This window comes from Pseudopodoces humilis, chromosome 13, assembly GCF_049639895.1.
Source record: "Pseudopodoces humilis isolate 2021_Gansu_Grassland_sample_001 chromosome 13, ASM4963989v1, whole genome shotgun sequence".
In the NCBI taxonomy this organism is placed as follows: Eukaryota; Metazoa; Chordata; class Aves; order Passeriformes; family Paridae; genus Pseudopodoces; species Pseudopodoces humilis.
The window spans coordinates 11,945,213-11,962,285 of NC_142212.1; the positions used below are offsets into that span (position 1 = coordinate 11,945,213).

At 56.5% G+C, this 17,073-nt stretch overlaps 2 protein-coding genes across 3 annotated transcripts in view; both read left to right on the plus strand.

Moving 5' to 3' along the window:
- Nucleotides 1-9,306, plus strand: part of MTMR14 (myotubularin related protein 14) — a 31,056-nt gene extending 21,750 nt beyond the window's left edge. The window contains exons 18-19 of the mRNA XM_005522051.3: nucleotides 5,623-5,778; nucleotides 8,946-9,306. Coding sequence (XP_005522108.2) covers nucleotides 5,623-5,778; nucleotides 8,946-9,123 — 334 coding nt within the window. The 3' untranslated portion in view covers nucleotides 9,124-9,306. The remainder of the gene's footprint in view (nucleotides 1-5,622; nucleotides 5,779-8,945) is intronic.
- A 418-nt stretch (nucleotides 9,307-9,724) lies between these two features.
- On the plus strand, nucleotides 9,725-16,600 carry CPNE9 (copine family member 9). Of its 2 annotated transcripts, none has more exons than XM_088061771.1 (20): nucleotides 9,725-9,801; nucleotides 11,302-11,342; nucleotides 11,432-11,478; nucleotides 11,684-11,787; nucleotides 11,971-12,010; nucleotides 12,633-12,709; nucleotides 12,916-12,979; nucleotides 13,093-13,196; nucleotides 13,278-13,382; nucleotides 13,754-13,795; nucleotides 13,888-13,963; nucleotides 14,034-14,087; nucleotides 14,201-14,262; nucleotides 14,544-14,590; nucleotides 14,671-14,852; nucleotides 15,047-15,174; nucleotides 15,290-15,392; nucleotides 15,469-15,526; nucleotides 15,671-15,744; nucleotides 15,861-16,600. In XM_088061771.1, exons 1-20 carry the CDS (start codon nucleotides 9,725-9,727, stop codon nucleotides 16,011-16,013), a joined length of 1,638 nt encoding a protein of 545 aa, XP_087917897.1. In that variant the 3' UTR covers nucleotides 16,014-16,600. The 2 variants fall into 2 exon arrangements, with proteins under 2 accessions (XP_087917897.1, XP_087917898.1); XM_088061772.1 differs by lacking the exon at nucleotides 9,725-9,801 and adding an exon at nucleotides 11,046-11,183.
- The last annotated feature ends 473 nt before the right edge of the window (nucleotides 16,601-17,073 follow it).

Consider the following 17,073-nt stretch of genomic DNA (forward strand, 5'->3'; position numbering starts at 1 on the left):
GAATTGTTGCTGGGGCCCACCTCTGAATTTTCTGTAAGATGAAAAGAATCTCCCAAGAAGAAAAGAAAATACTGGAAAGAAAACAGCTTGTCTTGGGAGCTGCTTTGTTCACAGTGGTAGTGCCACAATTCCTGTGTGTGGTCCTGTGCCATTCCCAAGGCCTGACAGGCTGTTCAGTGCTTGCTGGTAGCAACCTTGCAGCAGTGCTCAGGAAGAAGCAGCTTGTAATGCTTCAGCCAGACTGCCCTGCAAGAGCAAAGAGGAGAAACAGGAGTGTAGGCAGAAGAGCACCACAGTGAGGGTTAGGGTTGCCTTATCAGACACTGTCATGGGTTGCAGTTTCTGGGTTCTATGCATGGTATGTTTTCTCCTGGAAGAAGTTCTGTCATTCCACTTGGCCTTTGGTCTCCCTGCTTCAACTGTGGTAGTCTGAATTGGTCTGGTAGATAACACAGTACCTTCAGCCACCATTTTCTACCCTGAAGGAAACAATGAGTCCCATTTTGGTGGAGGACTGTGATGGAAGGAGGAGGTAAATTCTGTCTCTTTGCCTCCTGAAAAATTGTACTGAGATGGAAAAGCAGGAGCACAGAGACTGATCAGGATGCCAGAAATACCTTTATTCCTGCAGTGATTCTGGCAGGTTAACACCCAAGGCTCTTGAGATGAAGAAACCACTGTACTTTCCAGTCCTCTGTTCATGTGGCCATAGCAACAAAACACTTTCCTCAACTGCTGCTGCAGTGGTTAAAATGGTTGCTTGTAAAATGCCAGCAGGTATCCTTCAGGTAGTTCAGGCCAACAGCCCAGTCCAGGTGCTGGTATGCAGGGGAGCTCTGGAGAGAGCAGAAAGGCAAGGACTGGGCCTGGGAGGGGAGAACTGGGCTGTCCTAAAAGAAGGGGTCACAAATGCCCAGTCAGACATTAGAAGCCAAGCCCCTCTCCTGGCCAGGCAATGTCAACAGGCTGCTGCTGTTACATTACCAGCCCATCTTGTGAATCTTGCTCTGATCCAGGGGTCCTGGGTACCTGTAAATCCCAGAATAGTTCTTGTTAGGCAAAACACTACAAAGGCAATTTCTGTCAGTCTTTCTAGCTTATTCCAATATGATGGTAAGATCACATCTGCGGAGGACAAACACACAGGAGGATATTGCATAGACTATTTGCAGAGTAGGACAAGGTGCTGCTTGTTCTACAGAGAGCTCTGAATATGGCACTGTGCCTCAAATTGAACCCCTTACACGTGACGGGGTTGCAGTTTGCAAACCTTTTCCTGTATTTGCATTTGACACTACCAGTCTTAAGCATCCCATGACACTGCAAAAAAATTCTGTGTCTGTGTCAGGGATTTAGCGTGTGTCTGCATAGCACTAATGTGGATTAGCAGCTGGATAATCTTTGGTTGAATGTGCTTTTGCTAAGTCAATTAAGCAAAACCCAGAGTACTGTGATCTAGAGAGTTGAGATCTGGAGGAGTTAAATTGCAGAGGATCTGCTTTGACCAGCGGTCACAGATGGCTCAACTGTGGGTCAGGAGGTAGCACAGTGAGAGCAGAGTGGGACAGAGAAGCTGCTGCCCCATTGCTTTGGGTGTTTTGTTGTTAGTGAAAAGACTGTGTGTGCACTGTGTCTTGTTCCTTCTCGCTCAGAAGGTGTATGTGCAACGTGACAGCTTGGGGTAGTAACCACAGCAGGAGAGGAATTGTTTACAGGAATTGTTTTCTGTAATTATTGCACGACCATGCCACAAAATGGGCTTGCTGGCTGGCACATGACTGTGTGCTGCAATCAGAAATGGTGCTCGCAGAGAACGGGCTGCTCGGGCACTTTCCCAGCCCGTAGATAACTGTCTGGGATTCAGCCAGGGCTCACTGTTCTTGGCAGGGTGCCATACTCCTTGCCAACATTTCCCACGCAAAGGTGGGAAGGGCTGCCCTTTACTCCAGGTTGCCACCAGTCTGTCTGTACGTACAGAACCTACTTAATGCTTTGGTATGAGGCAAGAGCATATGCTGGCAAATGAGCTGCTTCCCAAATAGTTCTAGGTGTGTGGAAATACGTCAGGTGAGCGGGGGCAGCACGGGGCAGGATGGGAGCCTAGCTGTTGGCACTTGGCACTCATCTCAGTTACGTATTAAGAAAGGGAAGGATCCCTGACTGTTGCTCTGCCTCCAGTATTGACTCTTCTCTGGCAGGCAAGTGAGTGTCCATGTGCTCTGAAATATTCTGTCTTGTACAGCATGTTGCATGAGAAGCATTGACCTAATTAAAAGAAACCATTCCAGGTTAGGAGCTGCCAGTTTATGGGCTGCAAGAGGTCCCTTCTTGTGTGAAGGAACAGCTTGCAGCTCATCTCTGTTTTGCTAATCTAATTTAGTTAATCTTGCACTTTTGAGGGAGTTTCTTCCCACTCGTGGACCCGAAGAGGTGGGTGTGTGAAGCTCACTTGGATTCTTTTTCTGTCTGCCATTAGATGTCTGTGGCAGAGACAGCGACTTGAAGACTGGCTGTATCTCATCTCCTCTAACCATGTCAGCTTCCCGGCTGTCCGGCTGCTTCCCAAGACTCGGGGCTGCCCTCACTCCTAGCCAGCCTCTGGCATAGCTGTCATATACTGCAGGCATGCTGTTCTTACAGACTTGGGAACTTGTTCTGGTGTCCCAGCAGTTCCAGCTCATTACAAGGGCCTCACTGAAGCTCTTTTGCGGCCTCTGCAATAAGACTTTACAAGAAGTATTCAGGGTAGAAATTACAGGAAGACTTTCACCTCTAGCACTGACTGGATTGCATTGGGTTGCAGTCACCCCAGACATCTAGTCTTGGTCTCAAGCCAAGCTCAACTTTTAAGAAGCTCTGCTGCCATTGCAGTGTGAACACAAAATTTCCCATGCTGTGTCTTCCCAGGCTTGGCCCCTGCTGTCTCTTGAGGCTGTTCAAGATACTTATTGATTGTGGCATTTCCTCAGGACCCTCCCTTGAGAAGGCCTTGGGGATACAGGGGAAGGTCTGCCACAATATCTTAGCTCTACTGACTAGGCTCACATCTTTGGGCCAGGAACGAAATTACCTAGACTTACTGCAGAGTCAATCAGTTTATTCAATTAATCAACAAGTGTTCTGGTGCCTGGAGGCAAGACACAGAATTGACTGCCTTGAACTCCTAGACCCCTGTGTTGTTCATTAGATGAAATCTTACTAAGTTTGCACAGCTGCTTGACAGGGTTGGGGACCCCAGGAAGGGCTGAAGGACTAGAGAGTCACCAAGTCAGTCTTGCAGGAAATACACAGTGCTGTTATCAGCCTGTCCATGACAGAATTCAAGAGATGACTTGATCTGCCTCCAAGAGGTGGTGTAAGATCAGTCTAATCTTAGCTGACAGCCATGGAAGGTGACCAGCAGCTGGAAGCCAAGGCCACACACCCAAAGCAAAAAACAGTTTTATGTTCACCTTCTTTAGCACAGACTTATCTGATTAGTGTGGTTGATGATATTGGGCAGAGGGACATTTTTGCTGTCCTTGGTGCCCTGGATCATGCCTTGCCATGTGGGCAGTCTCCTGAGCAGGTTTCAGATACTACTCTCACTTTGCAAGAGCTGCAGAACTCTGCTCTCAGAACTCTTAACCTGGAGATCCTGCTATAGTCTAACCCCTCCTCTGCCATTCATGCTTGCCCTCTCCAAGGGCACAAACCTGTCCTCTGTTCAGCAACTCATTACTTTTTCTGGCAGAATCCTGTCTCTGCCTACTTTCAGCCCAAGCCTATTGCCTACAGATCTCTTTACTCCTTTAGCTCAGTTTCTTGTCACCATGTGTGACACTCTTGTTTTTCCTGTCTGGCTGTGCTGTGCCCTCAGGGAGGTGACATCTTCTTCTTCACTCTGCACTGAAGCAGCATTCCTCCATGCTTCTCCCTGGCATCCTGCACTATTCCCACTGTGCTTCCATCATGGCACTGTGCTGTGGGCCCAAACACTCTGCCTGCTCTCCTTCACACTGACTCCCTCTACTTTATCTTCCAAAGTCGTGGAGAGGAGATGTCACTGAACAGCTGCTCCCCTTCCCTTACAAATTCCCTGGAAGGTTATCCCTGTCTGATCTCCTGGAGATCTCTCTAACAGTATATGCTTTGCTTTTGCTTTCATTGAAGTGCCCTAATTCTTACTTTGGCATTACATACCCCAGGAAAAGCAGTGTTTTGCAAGAGAGGGTTCTCCCAATATTCTGACCCTTACTCCTCAGTTCATTAAGCAGCCAAAGAGCAAGATCTGTGTGAGACAGTGAAGCTCTGCTCTTCCTGATTTCTGCTGTCATGTCCTTTCAGAGCCTGAATATTACCCCCAAACTGTAGCTGTGATGGGAAGCTGATATACAGGGAGTTGTGTGACTCCCTTTTTGCACAGCCAGCTCAGGACCACATTTCACGCTGCTCAAACTTGACTGTATCGATCAGACTAATTAAATGGCAGGCCTGGAATTAGATTGAGATTGCAAATAGGTTTCCTGCTGTGCATCTCTTCCCACCCTTGCCTTCCAGTCTAGCTGAGGTCCTTCTTGCTGTGGGAGAGCCTGTCTTTCTGGCTGTTCTCTTGGTCCCTTGGGGAGCAGCTGCAGTGCGCCACTGCTATTCTTAGCTGTGAAGACAGCGTGCAAGTACCTGGCCCAGCAGAGCTGGAGCTGAAGCATTGCTCTCTGCCCAGCAGAACTCAGATAAATTATCCAGATCTTGGTAGTGTGTAATTGAGCAGCTCTGCCACAGGCTGTGCTTCCAGCTATGTAGACTCTGCTGTGCAGCAAGGCTTAATAATTGCTTGCTCCCTTGGAAGCCAAGAGCTCTGGGTTTGTCTCAAGTGATTGTGCCCTCTTCTCTGAGATTTTGGAGGGACTCCTCAGGTTCACTTACCATGTTTCATGCTTCTTTCTTTCCTGGTGGGAGATTGCGTACATCAAACAATTTTCCTTCCTTGGCTATTTAGCCTGTCCTAAAGATGTTTTGTCACCTCATTTCTGGCACAGCCCTTTCTTTACCAGAGAAATTAAGAGATGTTCAGGTGCTGGGGGTAGGTGTCCTGGGTACATCTTGAGTGTTGGCTCTGTTCAGATCTGGTGGTAATGGCTCAGGAGTGATCTGCTTTCTAACTGCTGCCAGGACAATGATCTGTAAGTCTTTCCCAGCACTAACCAAGTCACAGCCTTGACTTGCCCTGCTGCCCTGTGATGTGCTAACAGCTACAACAAGCAACAGGGGAATGTCCCTTGTACAGCACAGCTTTCACATCAGTGAAGGATTCAGGGCAGGATATGCTGTTCCATCTCACTAATGGGTTTCTCAGTTCTGCATGGCCATCTGCTTCATGCTGGCTCTCTCCTGTCCAGCTCCTGGTGTGCTCCTGCTGCTTTGTTGGCCTCAGACAGCTTGGCTCTCCCTTCACTTTCAAAGGAAAGACTTGGTCTGGAGCCCAGCCCGAGCTGCATGTTGCACCCTGGTCCCTGAGTGTCAACAGTGCTGGCACAGGCACTGCTGGCCGTCAGCCCGGCAGGTCCCTGGCAGTAGCGCCAGCAGAAAGCGTGTGCTGAATGATCTGACTGATCGCACCGTCTCCCTCTCTCTCTGCCCCAGATCGGCGGACCATTCTCTGCCCGGATCTTCCGTTTCCACAGACTTTGGCAGCTGGCAGATGGTGACAGGGTGTGGCAGTATTCGGGAGCAGGCAATCCTGAGCGCAGACGCCTCTCTCCCTTGCAGCTTCCCGGATGAGTTCTCTAGCACTTGCCTGTAAGTGTCTCAAATGCAGGATCTCTCCTTGGGTCTCTCTCTTGGCTGCCTGCAAGCACTGCAACTTTATCACTCTGGCATTTTTGGAGAAGCCTGGGAGCCTATAACAAACTGTTCCATCTTCTCTGCCTTGATGTTTTCTATCCACAAACTCAGCCCCTGAGCATTCTTTGCTTATGGTGAACGTGGAAAGAAAATGGCACTTTCTCCGCCTAATGATGGGGAGCTCTTTACTTTCTGTAGGAAGAAGAGGTTTTTCTCTCTTCCTCAAAAATGCTGAATTTGAGCATGATTGAGTGCAGTTGAGGATTCATGTTTGTTAGGACAGGACTGGTAACCCAGTTTTCTTGCTTTTCGATTTTGCTCATCTTCATCTCCCCACTGGGGTCAGATCCTTGCTGGAGTAAGAGAAGGATTTTCCTTCTGTAACCCAAATTTTGTCTGGCCTTGTGCAGCATCATTTGTAGGTGCTGTGCCTGGCCAGTGTAGAGCCACAGAAACCTTGTGTCCTGTCACATCCTGCCATGTGAAATGGCTGGGAGGCAAATGTTCCTCCCCAAATAGAAATCCACCTCTGGAAGCTTGAAAGACTGGAGATGTGCTTTAATTGCTGTTAGAGGAGAACCTTGGTTTGTGCCTTCAGGCTGCAAACTCGCCATCAAGAAACTGAAATGGCAGATCAGGGCTGCTGCTGCCAGATGCTTGGTCCCTTACTGGGATCTGAGTACGTGCTTTGGAGGCAGAGGGCAAACAACATGAAAACCTGTGTGTCCTGTGAGACAGGCTGCCTGCCCTGGCTCTTTATCTCGTGTGGGTGCATGCTGTGCTGCTGAACAGAGCAGAGCAGCTGCCTTCAAGTTACGTTGAAGCTACAAGATCCATGAATTGACAGATCAAAACACTGCAAGAGATGTCGGACATGGCCTGGCCAGGATTTGTTCTTCTCCTTTCCTGAGGTCACACTGAGCTGCTCCTGCAGTAGTTTGGAGATGGGCAAGGGAGAAGGGATGAAGGATGGGCATCGGAATAATGACTGCTTTACTGTGTCCTGAGCCTGGCTGTGCTTGGTCACTGCTGATCACCAGCAAGTTGTTGCTGCCCTTGGAGTTGGATCCAGTGTCAGAATAGGGAATTCAGTAGAGAAACATGAATCGAAGTCGATAGGCTTATGCCATTTGGAGAGTGACTGCTTGGGGCAGTGGATTCAAAAAGAAGAGAACAGTGATGGTGCTTCTCCTGTGGGTGCTCTGCCCTGTTCAGCTATTCACTAAAGCTGTGTTGCTTGAGGGCTGGGGAATGCACAACTGAAGGTGCTGGGACCAGGCACTGCATTAAAAGGATGAAGAGTTCCCAGCGGTGTTGTGTTGAGCTTAACCCAGAGCCTCCACCCTCTCTCTGCTCTGCATCAGCCCTGTTTGCTCAGGACTCCATTGTGGTTTTATCCCAGTTTTTGCAGCCCGACACAGTATGATTTTTTTTTTCTTTTAATTCCATTTACGTTCCCACTTTGCATCTTCACTGGCAGCAGCTCGATGAAGGTATGCTTTTCACAGCCTACTTCTTGTGCTTGTGTGGGGCTTGTCAGGGCTTACTTCGAGCTGGGGCTTTGACAGCCTCCTCTCATCCCGCACCCCAAGCTGCAGGCAAGCGGGCAGGCTGTAGGAAGTGTAGCGGGGCAGAGTGCTGTGGATTTGGCAAGGAAGCACGACCTGCCTCCGCGGTGAGCAGTTCAGGGTGAAATTCTGCAGCCAGTCTGCAGGGCTTGGTGTGGAGCAGTGGCTGGCTGCTTGACCCTGTGCCTTGGAGTGTCTCACTCCATGAAGCAAACTGAAAAACCCAAATACAAAATCTGCCCTGTAAAGAGGTGTGAGAGCCACAAGACATGGGACCTAACTGCTGCACGCCCTCGCTTACCTCTGCGCGTGACATCTGAGATCGCTGAACTCGGGTGCAAGTAAGTCCTGCTTTCATGGAGTTTATTTTAAATTCTAGCAGGTTTGCGAGTTCCATGTCCTAATTAGGTTGCCAAAAAGCATCACTAATGTGTTTAGATATGTTGTTGCCTTTTTTTGCCCTCTGGCTTCTCTTTATTATCAGACACAGTAAACAGCGGCCTGGTTGGCTGCCTCGGCATCGCTTGCTGTTTATAGGCCTCCCACCATATCCTCTTGCTGCTGTTTCCGGACCGAAGCTGTTGGCTGTGGGTGGTTAACACTTCCATTCAGATGAGCTGTGCCAATTTATAGCCAGCCCAGGCGCTGGAAGATTAAAGAGAATTTTTTATGGGGAAGGTTTGCACTGTGCCCTTGGAGTGACCTTTGAGGAATGTCTTAATCTCTCTGGGAACCACTGGCATGTCACAGAGGCACCACAGCTAGGATCATTTTAGGCTGGAGAGCTTGGAACAGCTGCCTCTGGGCCCCAGTTCTGCTTTCCCCTTGCTACCTCAGCCAAAGTCTCGCCTTCCTTCTGCTGTTTTCCCTCTGCCCCTAACCAGGTGCGTGGATCAGCAGGAGAGGAGAGCAGGTCCCATGGGACGTCATGGCCTACTCTGCTCCTGTTTGCTGAGAACAGCCATGCTGGGGAGCAGAAGTAAAGCGCTGCTCAGCTCTCTTCTTCCTGTGGCTGGAGTGTTCCTTGGGGCTTTTGTCACCTTGTCTGCTCCCTCTCATCCCCCCTTCCACAGAGCTGTCTGTGCTGGCACAAACACACGAGGCTGGGTCTGGTGGAAGTGAGGGATGGTTGCAAATAGGTTGGAAGCAGCTGTCTGGGCACAGCACATGTGGACAGGCATCATCTGTGTGAGGAGGGGAGGGAGCTGGCACAGGGACCGATGTCAGCACCCACTTGGCCAAAGCACCACTTTGTTTATGAACTGCAGCCTTATGAGCAGCACAGTGGTGGGAGAAATGGGGGACAGTGGGATGGATGTATGAAGAAGGAAACCCTGTGGGGAGCAGGAGACTGAGGCTGCAAGTGGCTCCGTGGGTTGGGTTGGATGAGGAGGCAGTGGCACCAGCTGCCACCAGCTCTGTGGACAGCCTTTTGGGGCTTGCACTGCCTTATCCACTGCAGCCTGTTGAGCACCACAGGACCTGTTTTAGGAGTGAGATCTGGGGTGTGGAGAGGGATGGCTGCAGTCACTGACCTCCCTTTCTCTCTCCTAGACTGGTGTCAGCGAGTGACCGTGAGTCCCGTCTGGAGGAAGTGCGTTCTGCCTTTCTGGCAAGCTACAGCCGGACCATCGGCCTAAAGGCCGTGCCCCCCAGCCCCTCAGGGGCCATCGGTGGCCTCCTCGAGCAGTTCGTGCGGGGCGTGGGACTGAGAGGCAGCAGCACCCTCTGATCACGGCGTTCCCAGACCACTGCCTGGAAAACGGGCTGGCGCATCCCCCAGGAGTCCTGGGACCCTCTTCTTGGTGCGGGCACCTGCTGCACCCAGCGCCTGCCGCCAGCCCCCTCTGCCTGGGGCTGGGGGGTGCGGGGTCTTCGGCGAGTCTCTGCAGTAAATGACCCGAGCTGTGCCCTCTCCTGCCTCCTCTCTGGGCTGCGTGCGGGGGGCGGCGCGGGGGAGCCGCGCTGTCGGGGGCGCCGCTCACTATAAATAGCCCGGCCCACTCTTCGCGAGCGTCGGCACCGAAATAACACCGAGCCGAACCCGGGAGGAAGCCCCCGGCGGGGCGGGATTGGGACTGAGCCCCCTCTTTCCCTGACTGGGAATCGCGGGCGGGACGTTCCGGTGGAGCTGAGCCCCAGGAGCCGAACCCCCTGGTGCCCGGGTTGGTGCCCCCGCTGCCGGCAGGGAAGGGCCGTCGTGCTCGAGATGTGCTGAGCCGTGCCTGTGCCGAGCCGAGCCGCGCCGTGCCCGTGCCGTACCCGCCCCCGGGCGCGCCTCCTCGGCGGCGCGGGAGGAGGCGGCGCGGAGCATCGGCGGCGCCCGGGCGGGGATGGCGGCTCCGGGAGCTCTGGAGCCGGCGGCCGGCAGCGTGCCGGGCACCAAGGTGGAGCTCACCGTGTCCTGCCGGTGAGCCGGGAGCCGGGCGAGGGAGCGGGAGGGCGGCGGCTAGTCCGTGGACACGAGTGGGTGCGAAACGCACCGGGATGCGCTGCGAGGCTGCTCGCTGCGTCCCGCTGCCCGCCGGTCAGCCCCTCGCTCGAGGCGTTGTGAGCTGCGCGTCCTCCTCTCTCCCCGGGTAGCTCTCGGTGCCAGAGCATATGCCCAGCGTCCCTCTGCCCTGCTGCTACCCGTCCCGTCCCCTTCCTGGGGTCCCATGGGATGCTGTCACTGAGCACGGCTGCGTGAAGCGACCCGATGCTCTCACCCGGGGCTGGGGCGCGGGACGGCCGCTCGCGGGGCGATGTTTGTGGCAGGTGGGTGATGCCGGCGGGGCGCGGGGTGCCGGCGCTGATGCGAGCGGCTGCCCGGCTCGGCGAGCTCGGTGCAAGGCGACGGGACCGGGAACGTGGCAGCTGGATGGGGACTGCGGGAGAAGGGCTGCTCTGTGCCCCAGCTTCTGGCCAGGGTCCGCCGGTCAAGCGGCGGCGGATGAGCCGGTCTGCCGGCTGCTAAATATAGCTCATTGGAGGCACCGCTGCTCGCGGCCGGGGGTCCCGCTCCCAAGGACAGGCACCAGCGTCCTGCTGGAGGGTGGCATCCCCCTACCGTGGGTCCTGTGGCACGGAGCGCCCCGACCGGGATGGGTACCTCCAGCACATCTCTGAGCTATGCAAACTCTGGGCCGGACCGGGGGCTGTCGTGCCCTCTCCCCGCGGCTGAGCCCTGGCCCCCGCTGCCGGCTTGCCGGACACCAGGCAGAGGGACTATGGGGCCGCGGGACCGGGCAGCTCCAGGCAGGGACCGAGGGTCACACCTGGAGACAACCCAGGGCAGGGGCAGCCTTCGGCTTCGCAGCCCCAGGACCCAGAGCAGGGAGGGGTCTCTCCTCTGCGTGCTGAAGCCAGGGGAGCTGGCTTAGCCCCGCAGCCCCCGGCCCTGCCCCATCCCACCCTGTGCTGCCACCCCGGGGGTGCGGGAAGTATCCCAGCAGAGCCGGTAACATCCCCTGGCACTTTCCGGTGTCACACCGCGCACAGGACGAGGATCAATCGCTCTGCCGGTAGGTGTGTCGGGGGATGCCCACTGGCTGCTCAGCTCCTGCTCCAAGTGTCTCCTTTCTTCTCACTTCTACACCCTGCCATTAGCCAAGCTCCTGCTGCCGGGGCCCGGTGGGCACTCAGCCGGAGCCGGCGGCATCGGGGAAGGTTTCATCCTGTAAATGGGTTCCCTGTCATGTTCAATCATCATCAGCGCTGGAGACGCTGCTCGCCGCTCGCCCTGCTGCCCCACCGAGCCTTGCAGAGGGAGCCAGCCTGTCTCCTTGGCAGTGCAGATGCTCTTATCCATGGGTGCCGGCAATGGCCTTCTGGCATGGTGCTGACCTGAGATCAGGGAGATGGACATAGGGACCCGTTGCTGGGCAAGTGGGTGGCACTCAGAGTGGCTCACGGCTGGCTTTTCCCCCAGGAACCTGCTGGACATGGACACTTTCTCCAAATCCGACCCAGGTGGGTGGCAGAGCCAGGCAGGGGGAATGGCATGGCATGGCACAGACATGGTACAGCACGGCAGCCTGGCTCTGCTCCTCTCTCCGCAGTGGTAGTCCTCTATGTGCAGGTCTCGGGGAGCAGCGAGTGGAAGGAGGTGAGCGTGGCCCCCTCTCCTGGCTAATCCCCCGCTCGGTTAAACGGGTCCATATGGCCACCCGTGTCCACGCTAATGATCCCTCCCCGTCCACGCTAATGATCCGGCCCCGCCAGCAGCGCTAATCCCCCACCGGGATTAGCGCCGAGGCAGCTGCGATGGGGACGGGTCCTGGGGGGGGCCACCCTCACCCCTCTCCCTCCAGTTCGGACGCACCGAGGTGATCGACAACACCCTGAACCCCGACTTTGTCCGCAAGTTTGTCCTCGACTACTACTTCGAGGAGAAGCAAAACCTCCGCTTTGATGTGTGAGTAGGGTGGCCAGGGAAGGGCTTGGCCCCACTGAGGGTGGAACAAAGCACCGAGTCAGTAACAAATAAGGATAATAAATAAGAATACAGTGTTGAATAGCCCAGATGGGTGGGGAAGTGGGGCTGTGTGCTGGAGCATCCCTGCAGGCACCAGCTCAGGGCTCTGCTCTCCCACACCAGCTACAACATGGACTCCAAGAGCTGCTCCGCTTTAAAGCAGGTGAGCACAGCCTGTGCCGGGGGGATTCGGTGTGACGCCATGGTGGGACACCCCGAGGCTGTGCCCTGTGTGGGTGCTGTCTGGGGGGGATAAGTGCCCCTTGGAAGGCTCTAACCTGCTCTTCATCTCTCTGTGCCCCATGGGGACTGGCAGAAGGTAGGTACCTGCCCCACACCAGCCCCTGTTCTGCCCTGGGAACCCAGCCCTCATGGGAGTGCCTGGTGGGGCAGGATGGGGCCAGGACACTCTGTAAGGTTGGCTTTTGAGGAGTAGGATGGGTCTAGGGTGGCCCAAGGGGTCCAGGACAGGTCAGGGCATGTAGGGCAGTTTGAGGGGGGACACAGGATGTGTCCAGGGATGTGGGCTGGCCTTGGGGGCACAGAATGAGTGTAAGGCACATGTAGTGGGCACCTGGGGTAGTCCTGGGGATGCACAATGGGTCCTGGACTGCGAGGTAGCTCTTGGGTCACAGTGTAGGTTCAGGAAACTTGGGGTGACCCAGAGCCAAGTTTATGGCAGGTCAGATTGCATGGTGCATTGGGAGAGAAAGTGGTGGGTGGGGGTCGTGGGGGACTGGAGCAACAGCCCTCCAGGGTCTCACAATGCTTTGTTTGGGGGACAGGACTTCCTGGGTCAGGCCTTTGTGGCACTGGGAGAGGTGATTGGGTCCCAGCGGGGACGCCTGGAGAGACCCCTAACGTGAGTAACACCATGTGGTGAGGTGAGGTGGGAGGGTCCCACACTGTGTCTCCACCACTGCCCCACTGGATCTCTCCCTGCATGTCCTGGTACTGGTCATACTGCCAAGCACCACCAGCTGTGGGACAGAAGCCCCATATCACCTCACTTCTTGCCCCTGAACTGTCGTCCTTGTCCCCAAGCTGACCATGTGCCTCTGGTTCCAGGGGTGTCCCAGGGAAGCGGTGTGGGACCATCCTGCTGCTGGCCGAGGAGCTGAGCAACTGCCGGGTGAGTACCCGTGTACCAGCTGCAGTGTGGGGAGGGCTGCATGGTCCCTCAGTACAGAAGCTGCTGGTGCCAGGGGTGAGGAGGTGGATGGCAGTGACAGTCCCTGTCCCCAGGACATCGTCACGATGCAGCTGTGCGCCAACAAGCTGGATAAGAAGGACTTTTTTGGAAAATCCGATCCTTTCCTCGTCTTCTATCGTAGCAATGAGGATGGCACGTGAGCACAGGGACCCAGTGGGGCAGAACGGGGTGCCAGTGTCACCAAATGGCATGGCCCAACCCTGGCCTGTCCCCTCAGCTTTACAATCTGCCATAAGACAGAGGTGGTGAAGAACACACTCAACCCGGTGTGGCAGCCCTTCACCATCCCCGTGCGTGCCCTCTGCAACGGCGACTATGATCGGTAAGGAATGGGGATGGGGACAGGGACAGGGGAAGCCATGGGGCTAGAGCAGGGTATGAGGAGCTCTTTGTGGACTTGGCCCTGCAGTGGCAGGCAGCTCAGAACTGGGTCCTGATTGGGTTTTTTTCTCTTTTGCAACCCAAATTACATAAAGGCATCCCCCTCCTTTCCAGGGCCCCCACTGTGACCCAAATTTCCCGCTCCCTCCTGGCAGAGCCACAGGCTGGGCAGGCAGGGCAGTTCTGCTGGAAGCTGGTGGGCAGGGTGCTCACTGTGGGTTGGGCTGTGAGTCTGGGTGTCCCCAAATCAGGGGCTGGAAGGGCTGTGCCAGCCTGGCTAGTGGCTCACCCACTATGTGCTTTCACTTTCAGGACGGTGAAGATAGATGTGTACGACTGGGACCGGGATGGGAGGTGAGGGAAGGGACATCAGGGTGCTGCTGAAGATTCCCAGGGCACCTCTCACCCAGGTGCCTGGCTATACTGACCCTGTGTTCCTCCTGCAGCCACGACTTCATTGGGGAATTTGCCACCAGCTACCGGGAGCTCTCTCGAGCACAGAGTCAGTTCACAGTGTATGAGGTAGGGTGGTGGGTCAGGGTGAGGGCAGCGTGCACTCCATGCTGAGACTGACCCACCGCTTTGCCTTCAGGTGCTGAATCCCAGAAAGAAATGCAAGAAGAAGAAATATGTGAATTCTGGCACTGTGAGTGGAGCTGGGGAGTTCCTGGGCCTCCTGCCTTCCAAGGGCTGGTGCTGCTCCACCTGCTGTGTGTGCCAGGTTGGGGGGGCTCCAGACCTGATCCCCTGCACCCACAGGTGACGCTGCTCTCCTTCTCCGTTGAGTCTGAGTTCACCTTCGTTGACTACATACGGGGCGGGTGAGTGGGGGGCCAGGAGCCCCCCGGCTCCTCGAGATCCCACATGGTTGGGGGTCTTGGGGCAAGGACAGTGGTGACAATGAAGGTTCAGCCAAGAAGTGACAAGGGGGTAGTGGGGCTGGGAAGTAGATGCAGAACGGTGGCATGGGGCTGTGGGGTGCTGGCTGGGGAAGGGGCACCCAGGCAATGAGTCTGGGCAGGGAAACACCGGCACTTAGGGGTCTGGAAGATGGTATCCCTGTGCCATGGGGCCGGCAGCCTCCTTCACTCTCCCCCTAAAGGACACAGCTGAATTTCACTGTTGCCATTGACTTCACGGCCTCCAATGGTGAGTGTACCTGGTGTCTGGGGGGTCCCCATCACCATGGGGCTGGCCATGGGGTGGGTGCGATGGGCACTGTGCTGCAGGGTTGCCATCACAGCCCACCTCGCTGCACTACGTGAGCCCCTACCAGCTGAGCGCCTATGCCCTGGCACTGAAGGCAGTGGGGGAAATCATCCAGGACTACGACAGTGACAAGCTCTTCCCTGCCTACGGCTTTGGTGCCAAAGTCCCACCTGACGGCAAGATCTCCCACCAGTTTCCTCTGGTGCGCCCTCCCTGTGGGACAAGGCTAAGAGTGAACCCAGACCCCCTGGCTGTGGGGCAGAGCTGGTCTTGGGGTGCCCGCGGCAGCTTGGTGCAGAGGGGAAGCACCCTGGCCACATTCTGCCCCAGCATCCTACAGCCTGGGGGACACCAGGAGCTGTAGTGCCCCTCCAAGTGTTCATCTCTGTCCCCCAGAACAACAATGCAGAGAACCCCAGCTGTGCTGGCATTGAAGGCGTGCTGGAGTCCTACCTCCAAAGCCTGCGCACCGTCCAGCTCTATGGTCCTACCAACTTTGCTCCCGTCATCAACCAGGTGGCTGGGTGAGCACTGGGGCACTGTCCCCTTTGCCATCCCCGAATGCCATCTGTCCCACAGCAGGGTTGACTGGCCCATACCAGTGGGGTGTTTGAGGGACCCCATCCCTTTTCCCCATAGGACAGCCGCCCAGGTGACTGATGGCTCACAATACCACGTCCTCCTCATCATCACTGACGGTGTCATCTCTGACATGCTGCAAACCAAGGAAGCCATTGTCACCGTGAGTGCACCCTTGTTGCTCTGAGTTCACCTCACATGGGCACTATCCTGGCTGACACCCTGCCTCTGCTCCGCAGGCTTCCTCCCTGCCCATGTCCATCATCATCGTGGGAGTAGGTCCAGCTGAGTTTGAGGGTGAGTTGGGACTTGGGGACACCAGGGAAGAGGGATGGAAACATCGTCCCTTTCTCTGGGATGCCAAAGGCATCCAAAGGGCTGGTGTTTCCATCCCCGGTGTTCACCCCACCGAGGCTTGGTGACACCAGCTGTCACCCCCAGCCATGGAGGAGCTGGATGGTGATGAGGTACGGTTGTCTTCCCGGGGACGGTATGCTGAGAGGGACATTGTACAGGTAACTCTGGCATTGAATCCAGACCTGCCATGGGTTGGAGATGCTCAGTCCCCCTTGCTGAACCCCACAGCAATAGAGTTGTTTCCAACCTGACTGCAAACTTCTTGCCCTCAAAGTTTGTGCCATTTCGGGATTACGTGGATGACTCAGGCAACCAGGTGCTGAGCATGGCCCGCCTGGCCAAGGATGTGCTGGCTGAGATCCCCGAGCAGCTTCTCTCTTACATGAAGACCCGTGACATCAAGCCTCGCCGGGCAGGTCCCGAGTAGCTCTTCCATGAGCCATGGGACTGGCTGGTGAGGCAAGGATATATCACCCTTTTTCTGCCGGTGGCCAGGGCTTAACTATGGAGATGTGGCCCCATTAGGGAGATAATCAGCTGCTATGGTCGGTCAAAACAGGGCTGAGACCCGCTTCTGGCAGTGAGACCACAGGACTGGACACCCTCGGCTGCCTCTTCCTCCTGCCAGATGTCCTGCAGCCAAGGCGGGACTGTCCCTCGGCAGTGGCAGTGCGGGCAGGGCCAGCGCCGGGGAGGACACGGTGTGTGCGTGTGCGTGTCCCGGGAGAGCAGCCTGGCGTCTGCCCCAGGGGAAGGCTGACCCTGAGTGCCTGCCGGGGGTCTCAGCCTCACTGCTCCTTGGGGCAGCGGCCTCGCCCTGCTCCTGCCTGCGCCCCATTCCTGCCTGCACCCCGCTCCTGCCTGTGCCCTCTCCTCCGGCTCTGCTAACCCGGGCTGGCCGGCCTGCCTCATGCCCTGCCCCACGGCCGGGGCTCCCAACACCGCGGGGTGCCGGGGCGGAGGGCAGGCGGGTCTCTACTGCGTTACCGACTGTAAATAAACTGCTCAACCGGGTCTGTTGCCGTGCTGGGGCAGGAGGAACGGGGAGACCGAGGAGGACGGGAGGACCGCTGGGGCGGGGGAGGTCAGGGGGGCCGAAGGTACCGGGGGCCGTGTAGCCGGGCCGGGGGAACTGGGAGAACCTTGGAAACTGGGGTGACCTGGGGGACCGAGGGGTCCAGAGGGAGCGGGAGGACCGAAGGGGTGAGGGGGGCGAGGGGGGCCGGGTTGGGGCGGGGCGGGCGGTGGGAGCGGGGGCTGTGATTCGAGGCGGCAGATTCGCCACCGCCATCGCGGCGCGACCCGGCCCGGCCCCCCCGCTCCCACGTGGCCTCCCCGCCCCGTCGTCGCCGCCGCCGCCGCCTTTCCCGTCCCCTCCGTCTTTGCTGCCGCCGCCGCCGCTCGGTGCTGCTGCCCGGGGTGCCGTGGCGAAAGTGCGGTTGCTAAGGGCGGCGCGGCGCTTTACCCCGCGGCCGCCCCGCGCCCGG

Excerpts from the sequence above, each read along its gene's own strand:
- CPNE9 (XM_088061772.1), top strand. The coding sequence starts at position 11,068 with ATGTTCAATCATCATCAGCGCTGGAGACGCTGCTCGCCGCTCGCCCTG. Across the intron at positions 14,591-14,670 it reads TGACTTCACGGCCTCCAATG|GGTTGCCATCACAGCCCACC; the intron begins GTGAGTGTACCT and ends ACTGTGCTGCAG. Across the intron at positions 15,745-15,860 it reads CTGAGAGGGACATTGTACAG|TTTGTGCCATTTCGGGATTA; the intron begins GTAACTCTGGCA and ends TTGCCCTCAAAG.